Genomic DNA, 16,696 nt, shown 5'->3' with positions numbered 1-16,696 from the left:
ATTCATTCTAGACGCGGGGCACGCTACAATGTCCTTGTGCCGTTAGATGCCGACTATAAAAGGCCTGATGCTCCTGCCTGTCTTCAAGTCACTCAACTCGAGAACGGAAGTACAGTAGAACAGTCAGTATCAAGCCGATCGCAGTACAGGATGCAGATCTATCTGAAAACGCTGGCCGGAAGAACGATCGTGATGAGCGTCGAACCGGACGAAACGGTGGACAGCCTGAAGAAGAAGATCGAACAACGCGAGGATGTCCCGCCGAATCAGCAGCGGATAATTTTCTCCGGCAAGCAGCTGGAGGACGGCCGCACGTTGGATGAGTACAGCATTATCAACCGATCCACGCTACATCTGGTGTTGCGCTTGAGAGGTGGAGAAGTTGTCTGAAGTTGGAGTTCAGGTTGTCACTGCCATATAATGTTACTGTTCTACTACTGCCGGAAGGATAACTTTCTAGTGTTCTATGAAAAATACACAACTGTTTGAACGTTGGCTCAATTTATGGTTTAATTATTTAGTACGTTGCATTGTGTTGTTGAATAATGATTCATTTAACTGCTACTAAACGTTTCTGAGAGTAAAGGAAACAGTGTCAACGAAATTTGCACGTTAATCCTACACAGTTACTGCAGCTATTGCCATGTACCTAGTTTTGAAATGCTTGATAAAATATTTCACACAAGTGATCCTAGATTTTATTTTGTTTCAAGGGGAACTGCTAACATTGGAGTCTATCTGTTTATTTGCATTGTAAAATCAACATCCAAATCTACCAGAAGGATATCGGTTCCTTTTCTAGAGAGTAAGTCTTCCCGGTTCGGTATTTGCTGGTTATATAGATAAAACGTAGGAAGACCCTTTGCTAAAAGTTTCAACGGTTCACATTAAAATGTTCTATCAAAAAACTGTCCACTGGGTGATCATCGTGTTCAGCTGCGCACATGCTTCTAGGTTCCTTTTTTCGATACGTTTACGTTAAACATTCAATGTTGTCGTCGTCTTTTCTTTCTAGTTCATTCTGCCGACGCTAAGGTAACTCGTTCAATTGACATATGACGGATAATATTTGGTTGCAAATGCTTTTAAAATTGCGATACTCGATCCTGTTTAATGTTATTTAATTTTCTGTATTCAGAAAGTTTTCTCTAACTCTAGGCATCTAAAAACGGTTAAAAGTCACAGATAAGTTGGTATTAAGAGCGGTTGCATAATATCGTTCAAGAGATAATCTGCTTGGATAACAAATTTACGGTTTTGGTAAGATCACTTTTCAACCTACTCCTACACAGGCGCGGATCACATTACGAATCCATCTACTGCAAAATTCCTTTTGAGAGGGACTCCTGCTGTACCAGCACCTGCTCGGTTCGCATTTTGTCCGGTGTATCCCAGCAGCTCTTGATGCAAGTCCACACAAGGACATTCCCAAAATCGATTGGAGCATTCTCGCCGGTAGCCTCTAATCGCAGCTTTTCGATAATAGTTGGCAGTATTTGAACTTCACACATCAGTTCATGGCCACAGTGCTGACAGATGGGTGGAAGTAGCTCTTTCAGCGGAGCAATCAAGACGGGTGAAGCATTGCGCGAATATCGCAATATTTGCCCTGGATTTTCCTGTAGCTTTGACATAAAGTTGTGAAACATTAGATCACCGTGGATGGGAATGCCTTTTTCATAGTGTTCCTGCTCCATCGGTGCCGGATGACCACCGCCAACTGCTCCATGACCCATTGGACTATCTGGGCTCGTCTTAACTGAAATAATAACGCTCATATCATCATCAACCTTCAACGAATCCCTTATCCAACTCACCTTCCTCGTGTTTTTGGTATTCCTGCAGCAACTCGCGCACATGTTCACTTATAACCGGAGACGACGAGCGTTCTTCATCCACACTAATGTAAAAGCTCTTCAGGGTAAGATCCTTCAGATCTCGTGGAATGATTTGCGGTTGCTTGAGCAACGCCAACAAGTCTCTCTTGGGCGAAACAGGTGTTTCCACTACCACCACGTCGCCTTCCGTCCCTTCGATTTCTGCCGTCGCTTTGCACGTATATAAATTATCAATCAACCCTCCCTTGGCTCCACCTCCGTTGGCATTCCTTTCGTCGACTCGCAGATTCCCGAATCCCGGTACTGGGTCGTTCTCCAACGAATTACTCTCCTCATCTTCGTCCGATATCTTACTATTTTCATACCTTATAACATTCCCATTCTCTTCATTCGCCAAGTCCGGAACGTTCCCGGTATCCACCCGCATGAAGGTGTCCTCTGCACCGGTTTCCTCATCGTCCCAATCGTCGGCTCCGCTGCACCAAGCAACATTACTGGCAGCCGTTTTCAGAACCTGAACAGTCTCGTTTTCCACTGGGCTTTTCTCCAGTGCTTGGGTCCTCACGCAAACCCAGCTTTGCGACTGGGTGGAACAAGGAGCATTCAAACAGGCAAAAATGTATAGCGTCCTGTGGAACTGAGAATTCTCCAGCGGCGCGTAGATTTGCAAAATCAGCGGACGATGCTGCCCGCACAATGGGCACGGTGCAATCCCGATCTCCGAAGCGGGCCAATTCTGTAGTGAGCATTCGAATCGATTATCCCAGCCCCGAGAAAAATGAGAAAACCTCTCAACCCATATTTAAATAATACTTACAGCCGCGCCACCGATCTTGTTCACCGTATGGTTCAGATACGCTTTATCCTTGTCCGCAATCGGTTCATCGTCGTACCCGAGCAGAATGGTGCATTTATTTTTCGCCATTCGTCCCACGGATGCTGTTTTACTTCTGCTCAATTTTCACTGCAGCAAAATTGATTTTTCACACACAATAGAAGAAAATCACACACCAGACAAGGATCAGATCTGACGAAGTCGAAAGTCCTTGATGTGTGTTTTTTGCGACTGCGAAACACGAAATTTTGACGTCTAGAAATGTCATTTTTGCTAGAGAAAAAAAAAATGTGGTGCCAGAAACAACTGGGTCGTTTAGAAAGGTTTCCGGCGAAGGTTCCCGGGAAATGTTTATGATTTTTTTTATTTAAAATAAAAACTATTAAAACATATAAACTACATGAACGTTGTACTAAAACCTTATATTTATGTACATTTAACAATTTAAATCGTTGAAAATAAGTATTTTTTTTTGCCAATTTTGGACTTGATGAACGATTAGCAAAATAATCCTGCTGAATCTTCCAGCAATTCCCAGATCAATTGCAACGTCTGTCACAATGACGCAATTTTACTGAAAATTAGCAAAGATTACAGCAATACTTCTTACTGATTTTTTCAGCAATCCAATAATCTGAAAATTGCGAGGATTTTGCTGAAAAAAATCCTATTTTTTCCGCTAGCAGCTTGCTTGTTATTGTTTTTAATGGTTAATTAATTTTATGCTGACAGTTTTCACTTCAATAAATAAACCGACTAGTTCCTCTACCTCCACCGTATTTGGCAAGGTATTAAGTGCACTCCATACGACAGAAGTTTCGGTAATATTTCCATGTCAACATTTTGGGGGGTCATCGATACAGGGTTGCTTCTCACTAACATTGTTGTATCCGATGGAATGTTCCAAGTCAAATCACAACCAGGAACAGGCCCCATCTGCTGCTGTAGTCAAATGGAAGATACCGACAGCATCACACCTTAATAATCTTGGATTGAATCCCAGATCAGCTACAATACAAAAAAAACTGAAAGCTCCCATTGCTTATGTTTTGATTTACTTTTAGAATCGATAAAATATATGTGTAAAAACAAAAAGTAAATTTCTTGTGATTTTCATAGAAATTTTATGTACCGTATGCGTGATATTGTTTGCACCATCGTACAAATAAGGCTCCCGTTTCACCTGTGCATATAATGCCTTGGTTTTCTTTGCATGCACGTAACCTATAGCTCATACCGTAGTTGGCTGTGTATAAAAGAAAATGATTTACTTAGTTTGACAGTTGCACCATTGCGAAATGGCAGCGTGTTCGTGATTTGCCCCACGCGCAAATGTCGCAAAAAGACATTTCAATCGCCGTGGACCGTCAAAAGGGTTTTAGACCGAGAAAAGAAAGGACAACTATCCGCGAAGGTGGCCACAGGTCATCCGAGGTCAGCTCGGGTTCCGAGGGTTATCGCTGCTATCAAAAGGAAGATTCGGGTGAATCCAGTGCGTTCAATAAGATCGTAAAAGAAAGATTGCGGGGTGAAGTCCAGGACACGAAAAAAAAACTCACATGATTACCAACCGCATCCGGGAGCTACGAGTCGAACGATGCAAGACAATCTTGAACTTCCTTAAGCGAAAAAATCCGGTAATCCTGTTCACCGACGAGAGCATGTTTACCGTCGATCTGGTATCAAATTCCAGAACCGACAGGTATATTAGTTCTCTTCCGGTAAAAGACGTGGCCGACGAGCACAAGAACGTGTATCTGACCAAGCATCCTGCTAGCTTTATGGTGTTTGGATTGGTGGCTTCCGATGGCACACAAATGGACCCGGTGTTCATTACAGAAGGCGACAAGGTCAACACGGAGGTCTACATCGGGATTTTAAGTATAAGTATGTTCTTCCGTGGATCAAAGAACAGTACGGTCCGAAGCCAAATGTTGTATTTAAACAAGATGGGGCTCCGTGCCACACCTCGAACCACACTCAAAAGTGGTTGCAGGAACATCTTCCTTTCTGGGCGAAGGATATTTGGCTGCCATCCAGCCCCGATCTTAATCCGCTGGATTACTCAATATGGCGCGTCATGAAGGCCAAGGCCTGTTTTAAACGCCACCCGAGTACAGCAAGCCTCAAACAAACATTGACCCGTACCTGGAGAGAAATAGATCCAGACTACATTATTAGAACCTGCCGTGCATTCCGAAAGCGTGTGGAGGCCGTAATTGGGTTCTTTAAGGGTATTGAGCTAAATGCATATTCGTAATCTGCATTGGAAATGGAACCCAAACCCGAAATTTCATCAATTTTGGTACACTGGAACTATTTTAAATAAGTACGATTACATTTGCAAAAATCACCTTAAAGGGTGATACGGTCAAAATTTGGTCAAGGGAAAACGCGTGTAAATCGGTGAAATCGTTTATTTAAAAAATAAAATTAAATTTCTTTTTCAAGTTCAATTAGTATAAAATTCAGGAAAAATATTCAGTTGGGCTTCCGCTTTTCCAAATCCGAATTGCCGGGCCTTACGCTTGACCCCTGCCATACAGCCACCTTGTCCACCTTCTTCGCCGCAGAAAGCCAGTTTGCCTTGAACTGCTGCTCGCCCTTAGCAGTTTTTTTGGTCTTCTTTAGGTTCCGCTTGACAATAGCCCAGTATTTCTCAATTGGGCGGAGCTCTGGCGTGTTGGGAGGGTTCTTGTCCTTGGGAACCACCTGCACGTTGTTGGCGGCGTACCACTCCATGGCATTTTTACCGTAATGGCAAGATGCCAAATCCGGCCAAAACAGTACGGAACAACCGTGTTTCTTCAGGAAAGGCAGCAGACGTTTATTCAAACACTCTTTCACGTAAATTTCTTGGTTGACAGTCCCGGAAGCTATGAAAATGCTGCTTTTCAAGCCACAGGTACAGATGGCTTGCCAAACCAGATATTTCGTTGCGAACTTTGACAGTTTCATGTGCTTGAAAACATCTGCTACCTTTCCCCTTCCTTTTGCCGTATAAAACTCCTGTCCCGGAAGCTGCTTGTAGTCGGCTTTGACGTAGGTTTCGTCGTCCATTACCACGCAGTCAAACTTCGTCAGCATCGTCGTGTACAGCCTCCGGGATCGCGCTTTGGCCGTCGTATTTTGTTTATCATCGTGATTTGGAGTCACTACCTTCTTGTAAGTCGATAGTCCGGCTCGTTTTTTGGCTCGATGCACGGTTGTAGACGATACACCCAGCTTATTTGCGGCATCTCGGAGAGAGAGGTTAGGGTTTCGCTTGAAACTACCGGCAACTCTCTTTGTCGTCTCAGCGGCTTCCGGTTTTCGATTTCCCCCCGATCCAGACTTCTTGGCTGTCGACAAACGTTCCCCAAACACTTTAATTACATTTGTAACGGTTGATTTGGCAACTTTTAGCGATTTTGCCAACTTTGCGTGCGAGTAGCTCGGATTTTCGCGATGCGCGAGCAAAATTTTGATACGCTGCTCTTCTTGCTTGGACGGCATTTTGACAACTGAAGAGTGAATTCCAAAATCAAAATAGGAGCAACATTCTACACACACACACCTTCAAAATGAGGGGTGTTCAGGTTTTTTAAATGCAAAATTGAAAGAAATACGTCAAGTTGATATTGACCAAATTTTGACCGTTTAACCCTTTATATATGCATTTAGATTATTATTCGAAGTCCCGAAGTGTTTAAATTCTGCACACAAAATAGCTCACCCCTCACAGAATTTCCCGCCGATTTTTATGTATGGGGCGGGGCATAAATTATGTTTTGCGCAGAATATGTAAAAATTGAGGGATTTCAAATGTTAAAGTAAATGCATATATAGAGGTACCAGACATATTTTTTAGTGACAGGTACTCTATTGTATAATCTGTGAAAGGGAAATCACAAATCGAGTGTCAACAAAATACATGGCATGGCATGAGATTGAGGTCGTGAGAGCAAATTTTCTCTCTTAAATTTGAATTTTTTGCTCTCTGGGAACTGGTAGTAAAGCAGGTAAAACTGTATGGGGGAAAATCATTTCTAATTAATTGTAGCTTGTTTAACAATAATTTGCGGGAAAAAACTGAACGACAAAGTCCCTGATTAATTTCTTTCGGTTGTCGTTCACTTTTTTCACCCGAATATGCACCGAAAGCGAATTATTCCCACATCTCTCAATTTTTATATGGGGATTTTTATCACTTCCTACCAGCGGAACAGCGCCATCTCTGTGGAAAATGGTCGAACAAAATGATTACTTAAGTTAATTCTTATAATTTGCCCAATTTTCATTTATCATATGATGATCATTTAAAAGTTATCAACTTATCAGCATTGTAATACTGTATCACTTTTTGTCGAGTGACTGAACTCAAATCCATCCGTGCACTCGTCTATTGGTTCCGTGTAGCTAATCGGAATCAATGAAAAAAAAAACATCCCGGAAATCCCGGCAGATACCACCTTGCGGATATTTTTACTTGGGCATTTGCCACCCGTTGTTCATTTGTGCGCGAAATTAGCCCTAAAGCTTGCAACTCGGTTCGGTCGAACTGTCAAAACTGTTAAGTTTGTGTTTTCTCATCATCATTGTCGGTTTTCTGCTGTTTCATCTTACGGCTTTCGATTATTCCGAAAATTATCGTTGTTAATCAAAATAATTTATCATTAAATAGTGTGTTGTCGAAAGGATGAGCTCAATAGGAACAGGTGTAAGTATTTGCGCAATAGTTTCAGGTGTTGATTCGATCGCATATTTGCCAAATCAAGTTGGAACACCCTCATTGAGGTTATGCATTAATGTTTTGTTTGTCCCACTGAAATCTGGTTCCACAGTACGATTTGTCCGCATCGCAGTTTTCGCCAGACGGACGAGTATTCCAGATCGAGTATGCTGGCAAATCGGTGGAAAACAGCGGTACGGTGATCGGTCTCCGCGGAAAGGATGGTATTGTGCTGGCGGTTGAAAAATTGATTACCAGCAAGCTGTACGAACCGGAATCCGGAACACGGATTTTCACCATCGATACCTCCATCGGGATGGCCATCAGTGGCATGATTGCCGATGGTCGGGCAATTGTCGATATTGCACGACAGGAAGCAGGCAATTACAGGCAACAGTACGACCGGCCAATCCCACTGAAGCAACTGAACGACCGTTTGTCCAGCTATTTCCATGCCTACACTCTGTACAGTGCGGTGCGTCCGTTTGGAGTGAGCGTTATACTGGCCTCGTGGACGGAGGAAACGGGACCGGAAATGTACATGATCGATCCGTCCGGTGTGGCTTGCGTGAGTGTTGATGGGTTTGTGTTGGAAGGTTGTTGAAGGAGTTAATTTGGGAATGTTTTTTTTTTCACAGGGATATTTCGGATGCGCCATTGGTAAGGCAAAGCAGACCGCAAAGACTGAAATCGAAAAGCTGAAAATGGCTGATATGACGGTCAATGATTTGATTACCACCGCCGGAAAAATGTAAGTTGTTTGTGGGTTTGGTTTTTTCTGCGTGAAGTTGAAGAACGTTTTTTTTTTGTTTCAGAATCTACCAAGTCCACGACGAGCTAAAGGACAAGGACTTTAAGCTGGAGCTTAGTTGGGTTTGCCAAGCATCGAACGGTCGGCACCAGGTGGTACCGGATGAGATGTATACTGCCGCCACCAGAGCAGGACAGGAAGCAGTCGACGAAGATGACAGTGATAACGAAATTTAAATTGGTTCTTCTTCTGGCTGCTGTTCTGCTGTGGGGGAAGTAAAAAATTCTCTTTTTTGCTAAGTTACTTGAAGGAAAAGCTTGTATCAGTAATTTCATATGATAAAATATATTGAAAGGAACGAGTGAAGCTGGGATTTTCTTTTTCTAATCATGGCAGTTTTGGGTCTTTCATTTATCCTAACGTTTATTTCTTTTATCACATACAATCACTACAGTTAGGCACGACAAGAATTCGTATGAATCAATGCTATTCATGTTTACACAAGGAATCTTTAAAATCTGTTTAAGTAATTCTGGAAGTCGCAGCATCTTTAGGACGGTTGAGGTTTTTCTAGCAGCTGTTGGTTCTTGTTCGGTGTTTTGTACAACGTGAACGCCCACAGAGAGAGCACCAGCATTTCCACGCAAAGGCACATTTGGAATACGGCTGAAAGTGTGTACACAAGTTTGAGATGTTATTTGTTAGAGTTCAAGTTAGGAGGTACATACCATTCTTTTGTACTTGTAACGTCAACGGAAAGTCACACGACGGAGTGACGTACGTTACAATGCCCATGATGACCACCGGTTGGATTTTGCAAAGAAGTAGAACGGCTTGCAGAACCACGTACTTGCCCTGAAACAAGAGTAAGTTAGTCAGAATAAAGTTATACTCTGAAAAAGCGGCCATACCATCAATTTGAATTCACTGTGCAGGGGACTGACCATGCGAACGATTATGTTCAATCCCCATACGCCAAGAATAATCGACAGGACGATGAACGGAACAAAATAGAGGATGATGCTGTTGAAGTTTTCCTTAAATAGTTAAATAATAGGCACTAGATTAGATGATTGTTTTTTGCAACATCAGAAACGGACTTACGATATCTTCTATGAAAACGACGTTCAATCCCACGAACAGTAAAGTTTGAACGATTGGAAGCTGCAGTACGAGAAGCCTCGTGAGCAGAAGGCGATTTCTAGGAGGATTTTTTTTGGTATGAGTTTGATGATGGTTACGAAGAATAGAACAAGCTTACTTGGTAACAGCGCATCGATGAAGAAATGGCAAGCAGCAACAGCAAGGAGGGGTCCTGACGTTGAAGGTTCGCGAGTCACTGGAACGGATGAACGCCTCGTCTCCGTCGACATATTCCACAATTAGGCTGCGAAAGATGTTAGAGGAATTTTAGATTGTGCATTGGGAGTTACCTATATCTATTGATTTTGGAAATAGGAATTGATGGCTTCGTTGATTCCTATTATTATTAAGTCATTGGGGGCTCTTTTTTAGCATGAGTATGCATGGCATCGTTTGGCCAAAATTAATCACTCTCAATTAATCACTTCATTCGAGCAGTTAATATGACGTTTACTACCACTCGAACTTTGAAATAAAACACATAGTTATTCTAGTGTCGAAAGGACGATCTAGGATCATCCTAAGCACTCTGTTTTGTGCCACCTGGACTTTGTTCCTGTGAGTTTGAGCACTTGATTCCCACACCGGTGCAGCGTAGAAAATTGCAGGTGCTATGATTTGATTGTAGACAGCCAGTTTGTTAACCCTAGAGAGGCGGGATCTGCGCAGGGCTGGTAGCAGGTCACTTTTTAGTGACTTCGTCACTATTTTCAAGCCAGTCACTAAAAAGTCACTTTTTTCATCAAAAGGTCACTAAAGTCACTATTCCTTAAAATTTAGTCACTAAAGTCACTTTTTTACTACCATGTTGAGAGTAAAAACAATCTTTAAAAACTTACATGAAATCACAGATTTATTTGGTAACAAATGTGTGTTAGAAAGATTATTTGTTTGATCTCGATTTGGTTTTAGACCTATCACAAATTGTCAGAGGTTCCGAAAAAAAAACTAGACCCTGTAGCCTGGCTATTTTCCTTCGAGATCTTGCATGTTTTCCAAGCCTAAAATGTCAAAAAGTAGTCTAGGAAAGTGCTCTCGACATTTTTTCAAAGGTCAGAATTTGAACAATCTCTGACACCCGGTAGCTTTAGCATTTGTCCAAACACCGAGAAAAAATCATGTCACAGAATCAGGAGTTTCTTTTTAAGTCCATTAAATTGTATTGCATTTTTTCGTACGAATAATCCGGAACTACGAAAACAAATTCCCAGGTCCAGGTTTTAGAAAAACAAAATATGTCCATGATAATAACATATTATTTTATACGTTTCAGAAGCATTTACATCTCACTGCGTCCTAGCAAGAAGTACGGTCGACTTGTTTCGCGCTCCGTTGTTTTGGAAGTTTTCTCGGTATTCGCTTGATATAAATTATCAGTTTTTTCTCACTAAGTGACTCCTGGCATAGTTCCCGGTAAATTGATCGAAAAGTGAGTTTTTTTGTAGTAGAAAGTGTCATTTTCGGAACGATTAATCCGTGCTATTGGTAATTCGCAAAACAATTTGGGCATCATCGTTGCGTGGTCACGCATACGCGCTCACGCATACCCGCTTACGTATCATCATCATCGAGTGTGAGCACCCGTTTCTACATCTACATCGTTCATCAATCATCGTGCGCCTGTGTGCGCTGAGAACCGCGCCTCGATCAAGTGCACCACAGCGAAGGTCATCCACGCAGCGCGTCTCTTCCAGCCATCTGTGTAAACGCCTACACATATAACGCTCGGTGGTAGTAGTATAGAATTATCAGATAAGTTTTTGTTTTTTGTTTCTTTTCCTCCCCCATTAGTTAAATTTTCATTTTGTATTTCTGTGTTTGTAGTGTTTTCTGTGTATTGTGTCTGTGCGTTCAGTGGGAGAGCGTTTTGCGCTCCCACTAGTTGAACAAAATGGATGTTTTGTCAGAAGACGACATGGATGACCAATCATCTCAGAAAAATGATGATGTCATCCATGGTTTGTCGTCTCAGTCTGACAATGGGCAGGCTGAGAAAAGCTCCAGATTGCGGGCCTACCCGAATGACTCGACTGGCCCATGGGTTGTCTATTTTCAGCCCAAAAACAAACCCTTGAATGTTGTTCAGATATCTGATGATCTGACAAAGCGATTCCCTGCTGTGACCGAAATAACGAAGGTTAGGCACAACAAACTTCGTGTGACCGTCGCTAACCTGAAACAGGCCAATGAAATTGCTGTTTCCCAGTTTTTCACACTGGAATATAGGGTGTACATTCCAGCCTCTGATGTGGAGATCGAAGGCGTGGTCACTGAGGCGAGCCTGAACCCCGAGATACTGGAGAAGCAAGCGGTTGGCCGATTCAAGAACCCCTTGCTTCCTCCGGTAAAGATACTGGCCGTTCATAGAATGAAGTCAGTATCGCTCAGCGAGGGTAAAAAGAGTTTTACCGCCACAGACTCGTTTCGGGTGACCTTTTCTGGATCTGCCCTTCCTCAATACATCGAGCTGGGAAAACTTCGTCTTCCTGTGCGGTTGTTTGTACCTCGGGTCATGAACTGCCAGAATTGTAAGCGGTTGGGACATACGGCCTCCCACTGCGGCAACAAGGCACGCTGCTCCACATGCGGGGAGAAGCATGAGGATGGCGCCTGCGCAGCTACTGCACCAAAATGCGTGTACTGCAATGGAACTCCTCCTCATGCTCTCTCGTCGTGCCCGGCGTACAAACAGCTCGGGGACAAAATGAAACGCTCCCTTAAGGAACGTTCCAGGCGGTCTTTTGCAGAAATGCTTAAGACAGCCAAGCCATCGACCAACGAAACAAATCCCTTCGCTCTTTTGTCAGATGACGAGTCTGGCTCTGACTTGGCTGAGGAGGGAGTTTCTTTCAGTTTTCCGGAAGGTTCTGCCCGGAAACGAAAACGCATCCGTTCGCGGAAAGTTGCAGATCAAGAACCCCAAATCAGCTTGCCCAAATCAAGTAGTGGTGGAAAAAAGGAGACTTCTACTCCTCCTGGATTCCGCAGAACTGATTATACCCAGGATTTTCCACCTCTTCCGGGGACATCAAAAACCCCTGATGCCCCAATTTTAAGAACAGAAACCCCTTCTTCATCTGGGCTGTTCTCATTTGATGACATTGTGGACGGTATTCTCAAATACCTCAACATTTCTGATCCTCTGAAAAGCATTGTCCTCACATTGCTTCCGACTGTGAAATCCTTCTTGAAGCAATTGACTTCAAAATGGCCCCTTCTTGCAGCTATCATCTCCTTCGATGGATAATTTTCCAAACGAGGTCGGGGATTTGATCACTGTTCTACAGTGGAATTGTCGAAGTCTCCGAAATTAGATTCGTTCAAGTATTTAGTCCATAACAATAATTGCGATGCATTTGCCCTCTGTGAAACATGGCTCTCTTCAGAAATTGATCTCCCTTTTTTTGATTTTAACATTATTCGATTGGATCGTGAGGATTCACGTGGAGGAGGGGTACTTTTGGGGATCAAAAAGTGCCATTCCTTCTATAGAGTGAATCTTCCCGAATTCCCCGGTATTGAAGTTGTCGCATGTCAGGCTACCATTAAAGGTAAGAGCCTTTGTATTGCTTCTGTATATATTGCTCCTAGAGTCTCTGTTAATCGCAAACAACTTTTCGACATATGTGCGGTACTTCCCGCTCCATGGTTGATCATGGGAGATTTTAACTCCCACGGTACAGGCTGGGGGGAGCTGTACGATGATAACCGTTCTACTTTGATTTATGATCTCTGCGACAACTTCAACATGACAATACTTAACAATGGAGAAGTAACACGTTTGGCTGGCCCATCCTCGAATGGTAGCAGATTAGACCTCACCTTTTGCTCCAATTCACTATCGTTGGATTGCACTTGGCATGTAATCCAGGATCCGCACGGTAGTGATCATCTGCCGATCAAAATTTCGATTGCCAGTGGGTTCAACTCGTCAGAATCCGTTAACGTCGCGTATGATCTAACCCGTAACATTGATTGGACTAAGTTCCAATCCGCGATAGACGATACTATATCGTCAGTGGAAGAGCTTCCGCCGTTGGAGGAATATAATTTCCTCTCTAATCTCATCGTCGACAGCGCACTTCAAGCTCAAACACGACCGGTGCCGCGATCGTCTATTCGTAAGAAAACACCATCGCTCTGGTGGGATCAACAATGCACGGAGGTTTACCGTAAAAAGTCCGACGCGTTTAAACTTTTTCGGAAACGCGGAACACGCGAGCATTTCGACGCATACACATCTCTTGAACGCGAACTCAAGAGCCTCATCAAGGCCAAAAAACGGGGTTACTGGCGGCAGTTTGTAGACGGATTGTCGCGCGAAACGTCTATGAATACGCTTTGGAGTACGGCGCGAAGAATGCGTAACCGGTCTACTAACAACGAAAGCGAGGAATGCTCGGATCAATGGATTCTTAAATTCGCGCGAAAAGTGTGTCCGGATTCCGTGCCGTCGCAGTTGATTCCTCGCGAAAACGCGAATTCGGTAGACGAAATCAGTCAGCCTTTTTCAATGGTGGAACTTTCACTCGCTCTCCTTTCGTGTGGCAATTCTGCCCCGGGATCTGATAGAATCAAGTTCAACTTGCTGAAAAACCTCCCAGACGTCGCTAAGAGGCGCATGTTGAACTTGTACAATCAGTTCTTGGAGCTCAATATTGTTCCCGACGATTGGAGACGAGTGAGGGTGATAGCCATTAAAAAGCCTGATAAACCCGCGTCGGATCACAATTCGTATCGGCCCATCGCGATGCTGTCGTGTATTCGGAAATTGATGGAGAAAATGATCCTTTTTCGCCTCGACAAATGGGTTGAGACGAACCACCTTCTTTCAGATACTCAATTTGGTTTCCGTAGGGGTAAGGGAACGAACGACTGTCTCGCGTTGCTTTCCTCGGAAATTCAGTTAGCTTTTGCTAAGAAAGAGCAAATGGCTTCTGTGTTCTTGGATATCAAGGGGGCTTTTGATTCAGTATCCGTTGAAGTTCTTTCAGAGAAACTCCACATTTGTGGATTGTCTCCATTAATTAATAATTTTTTGTACAATTTGCTGTCAGAAAAACATATGAGCTTTTCTCATGGAAACTCTACAGCTTTTCGATTTAGCTACATGGGTCTCCCCCAAGGCTCATGTTTAAGCCCCCTTTTGTACAATTTCTACGTTAGAGAAATTGACAATTGTCTTAGTGACAATTGCACGTTGAGACAACTTGCAGATGATGGCGTAGTGTCTATCACAGGGCCAAAAGAGGTTGACCTGCAAGGACCCTTACAGGATACCTTGGACAATTTGTCTACTTGGGCTATTCAGCTAGGTATCGAATTCTCCACGGAGAAAACTGAGTTGGTCGTTTTTTCTAGGAAGCATAGCCCAGCACAACCAAAGCTTCAACTTTTGGGTAAACCGATCACTCATTCCATGTCTTTTAAATATCTCGGGGTCTGGTTCGATTCCAAATGCACCTGGAGATCCCACATTGAGTATCTGAGACGAAAATGCCAACTAAGGATCAATTTCCTTCGATCAATTACCGGAACGTGGTGGGGAGCCCATCCACAAGATCTTCTGACGTTGTACCGGACAACGATTTTATCGGTTCTAGAATATGGTAGTTTTTGTTTCCAGTCGGCAGCTAAAACGCACATCATCAAGCTGGAACGGATCCAGTATCGCTGTCTTCGTATCGCGTTAGGATGCATGCACTCGACTCATACTATGAGTCTCGAAGTGCTGGCGGGCATGTTGCCACTATCCGTCCGTTTTTCAGAGTTATCTCTGAGGCTCCTCACCCGTTGCGAAGTAATGAACCCACTGGTGATCGAAAATTTTGAGAAGCTTCTGGAGCTAAATCCTCAAACATGTTTTATGACTTTGTACTACCTATATTTAACACAGGATGTCAGCCCTTCAAGAAATATTCCCAATCGTGTAATCTTCTCCGATTTCGGCAATACAGTGAATTTTGATTTATCTATGACGCAGGAAATCCGCGGAATTCCAGAGCATCATCGTCCTATGATTGCTCCGTCATTATACGCTGCAAAGTTTGGCCATGTTGATTCTGCAAGAACGTTTTTCACAGATGGATCTCTAATAGAGGAGTCCGCTGGTTTTGGTGTATTTAATGAATTTCATAGCGCCTCTCGAAAACTTGAAGCTCCTTGTTCTGTGTATGTGGCTGAACTGGCAGCAATTCACTACACTTTGGAAACTATTGCTTCACTTCTTCCACACCACTACTTTATTTTTACGGATAGTCTCAGTTCTGTCGAGGCTATCCGTTCCATTAGGCCGGTAAAGCACTTCTCGTATTTTCTCTTGAAAATACGAGATCTGCTTAGTACTTTATCCGTGCGCTCTTTCATCATCACCTTCGCGTGGGTCCCTTCGCATTGCTCAATTTTGGGCAATGAGAAGGCGGATTCACTTGCGAAGGTGGGCGCTATGGAAGGCGACATTTATGATCGACAGATCGCCTATAGTGAATTTTTCTCTATTTATCGTCAGCAGTCGCTCGTTAGCTGGCAACATCAATGGAGTGAAGGGAGCTTGGGACGATGGCTACATTCAATTATCCCTAAGGTGTCGAAGTTTGCATGGTTCAAAGGGTTGGACTTGAGTCGAGACTTCATACGCGTGATGTCTCGTCTCATGTCCAATCACTATTGTCTAAACGCTCACTTGTTCCGTGTGGGGTTGGGAGACAGCAATCTCTGTGAATGTGGACAAGGTTACCAGGACGCTGATCACATCCTTTGGTCTTGTGCGGAGTATCGTGGAGTCAGATCACATTTTTGTGATTCCCTTCGGGCTCGAGGTAGACAACCTAATGTTCCAGTTCGGGATATTTTGGCTAGACGCGATCTGGAGTTTATGAAACTCATATATGTTTACTTTAAGGATATTAACCTTAGATTGTAAGTTTGATTAACCTTGTGTTTAGCTTGTATTTTGTACGTGTGGGTTTTGTTTTTCAATGTTTGTTTTCAAGATGAATAGAAATAATTTCATGCTTTAGGATTAATTAAATAGTTGTATCGTAAACCACATTTCAAACCTCCTTCTTCCCTTTTCCCATCCAAAATATTGTAAATCACCACTAACCTCGAGACAACCGCGAGTACTCGGTCCAGTTACTTTAACTTTAAATTTAAGACAGTAATAATGTATAACGCAAAGGATAACTCGGCTCTGTAAAGTTTATTCGATTGAGCCTGTACAAATAAAGTAATTATAAAAAAAGAAGCATTTAAATTGTTCAAGGACTGTTAACTTACATTCTACAGGTAAAAAAATTGGAAAATTAGGTCAGGCATTGCAATTTTCTCAATTCGGTGATCTTGATTTGTGAAGCAAAAAAAAAATGTCCAAAACCAAGGGATAGGTCACTCCGCACACCAATCTTGGGTCATCTTAT

The 16,696-nt window shown here is 43.0% G+C and overlaps 3 protein-coding genes across 3 annotated transcripts in view; 1 reads left to right on the top strand and 2 right to left on the bottom strand.

Moving 5' to 3' along the window:
- Positions 1 to 484: 484 nt before the first annotated feature.
- On the bottom strand, positions 485 to 2,872 carry trus (programmed cell death 2 like trus). The gene is made up of 3 exons (XM_065228587.1): positions 2,656 to 2,872; positions 1,818 to 2,574; positions 485 to 1,759 (listed from the first exon to the last, which is right to left on the bottom strand). The coding sequence occupies exons 1-3, from the start codon at positions 2,761 to 2,763 to the stop codon at positions 1,317 to 1,319; spliced, it is 1,308 nt and encodes a 435-aa protein (XP_065084659.1). The 5' UTR covers positions 2,764 to 2,872; the 3' UTR covers positions 485 to 1,316.
- A 4,355-nt stretch (positions 2,873 to 7,227) lies between these two features.
- On the top strand, positions 7,228 to 8,493 carry Prosalpha7 (proteasome alpha7 subunit). Its single transcript, XM_065228594.1, has 4 exons — positions 7,228 to 7,372; positions 7,497 to 7,952; positions 8,023 to 8,135; positions 8,200 to 8,493. The coding sequence occupies exons 1-4, from the start codon at positions 7,352 to 7,354 to the stop codon at positions 8,369 to 8,371; spliced, it is 762 nt and encodes a 253-aa protein (XP_065084666.1). The 5' UTR covers positions 7,228 to 7,351; the 3' UTR covers positions 8,372 to 8,493.
- A 38-nt stretch (positions 8,494 to 8,531) lies between these two features.
- The window catches only part of LOC135706906 (organic solute transporter alpha-like protein), a 43,898-nt gene continuing 35,733 nt past the window's right edge, over positions 8,532 to 16,696 (bottom strand). Inside the window, exons 5-9 of the mRNA XM_065228591.1 lie at positions 9,397 to 9,522; positions 9,240 to 9,336; positions 9,047 to 9,172; positions 8,864 to 8,990; positions 8,532 to 8,801 (exon numbers count right to left, since the gene is read on the bottom strand). Of these exons, the coding sequence (XP_065084663.1) occupies positions 8,686 to 8,801; positions 8,864 to 8,990; positions 9,047 to 9,172; positions 9,240 to 9,336; positions 9,397 to 9,522 (592 nt within the window). The 3' untranslated portion in view covers positions 8,532 to 8,685. The remainder of the gene's footprint in view (positions 8,802 to 8,863; positions 8,991 to 9,046; positions 9,173 to 9,239; positions 9,337 to 9,396; positions 9,523 to 16,696) is intronic.

The sequence above is a fragment of the Ochlerotatus camptorhynchus genome, unplaced genomic scaffold, assembly GCF_037179485.1.
Source record: "Ochlerotatus camptorhynchus isolate MF236.1 unplaced genomic scaffold, CSIRO-AGI_Acam_v1.1 ptg000294l, whole genome shotgun sequence".
Taxonomy (NCBI): Eukaryota; Metazoa; Arthropoda; class Insecta; order Diptera; family Culicidae; genus Ochlerotatus; species Ochlerotatus camptorhynchus.
The sequence above is the reverse complement of the archived record's forward strand: the minus strand, read 5'-3'. Positions and strand labels throughout refer to the sequence as shown.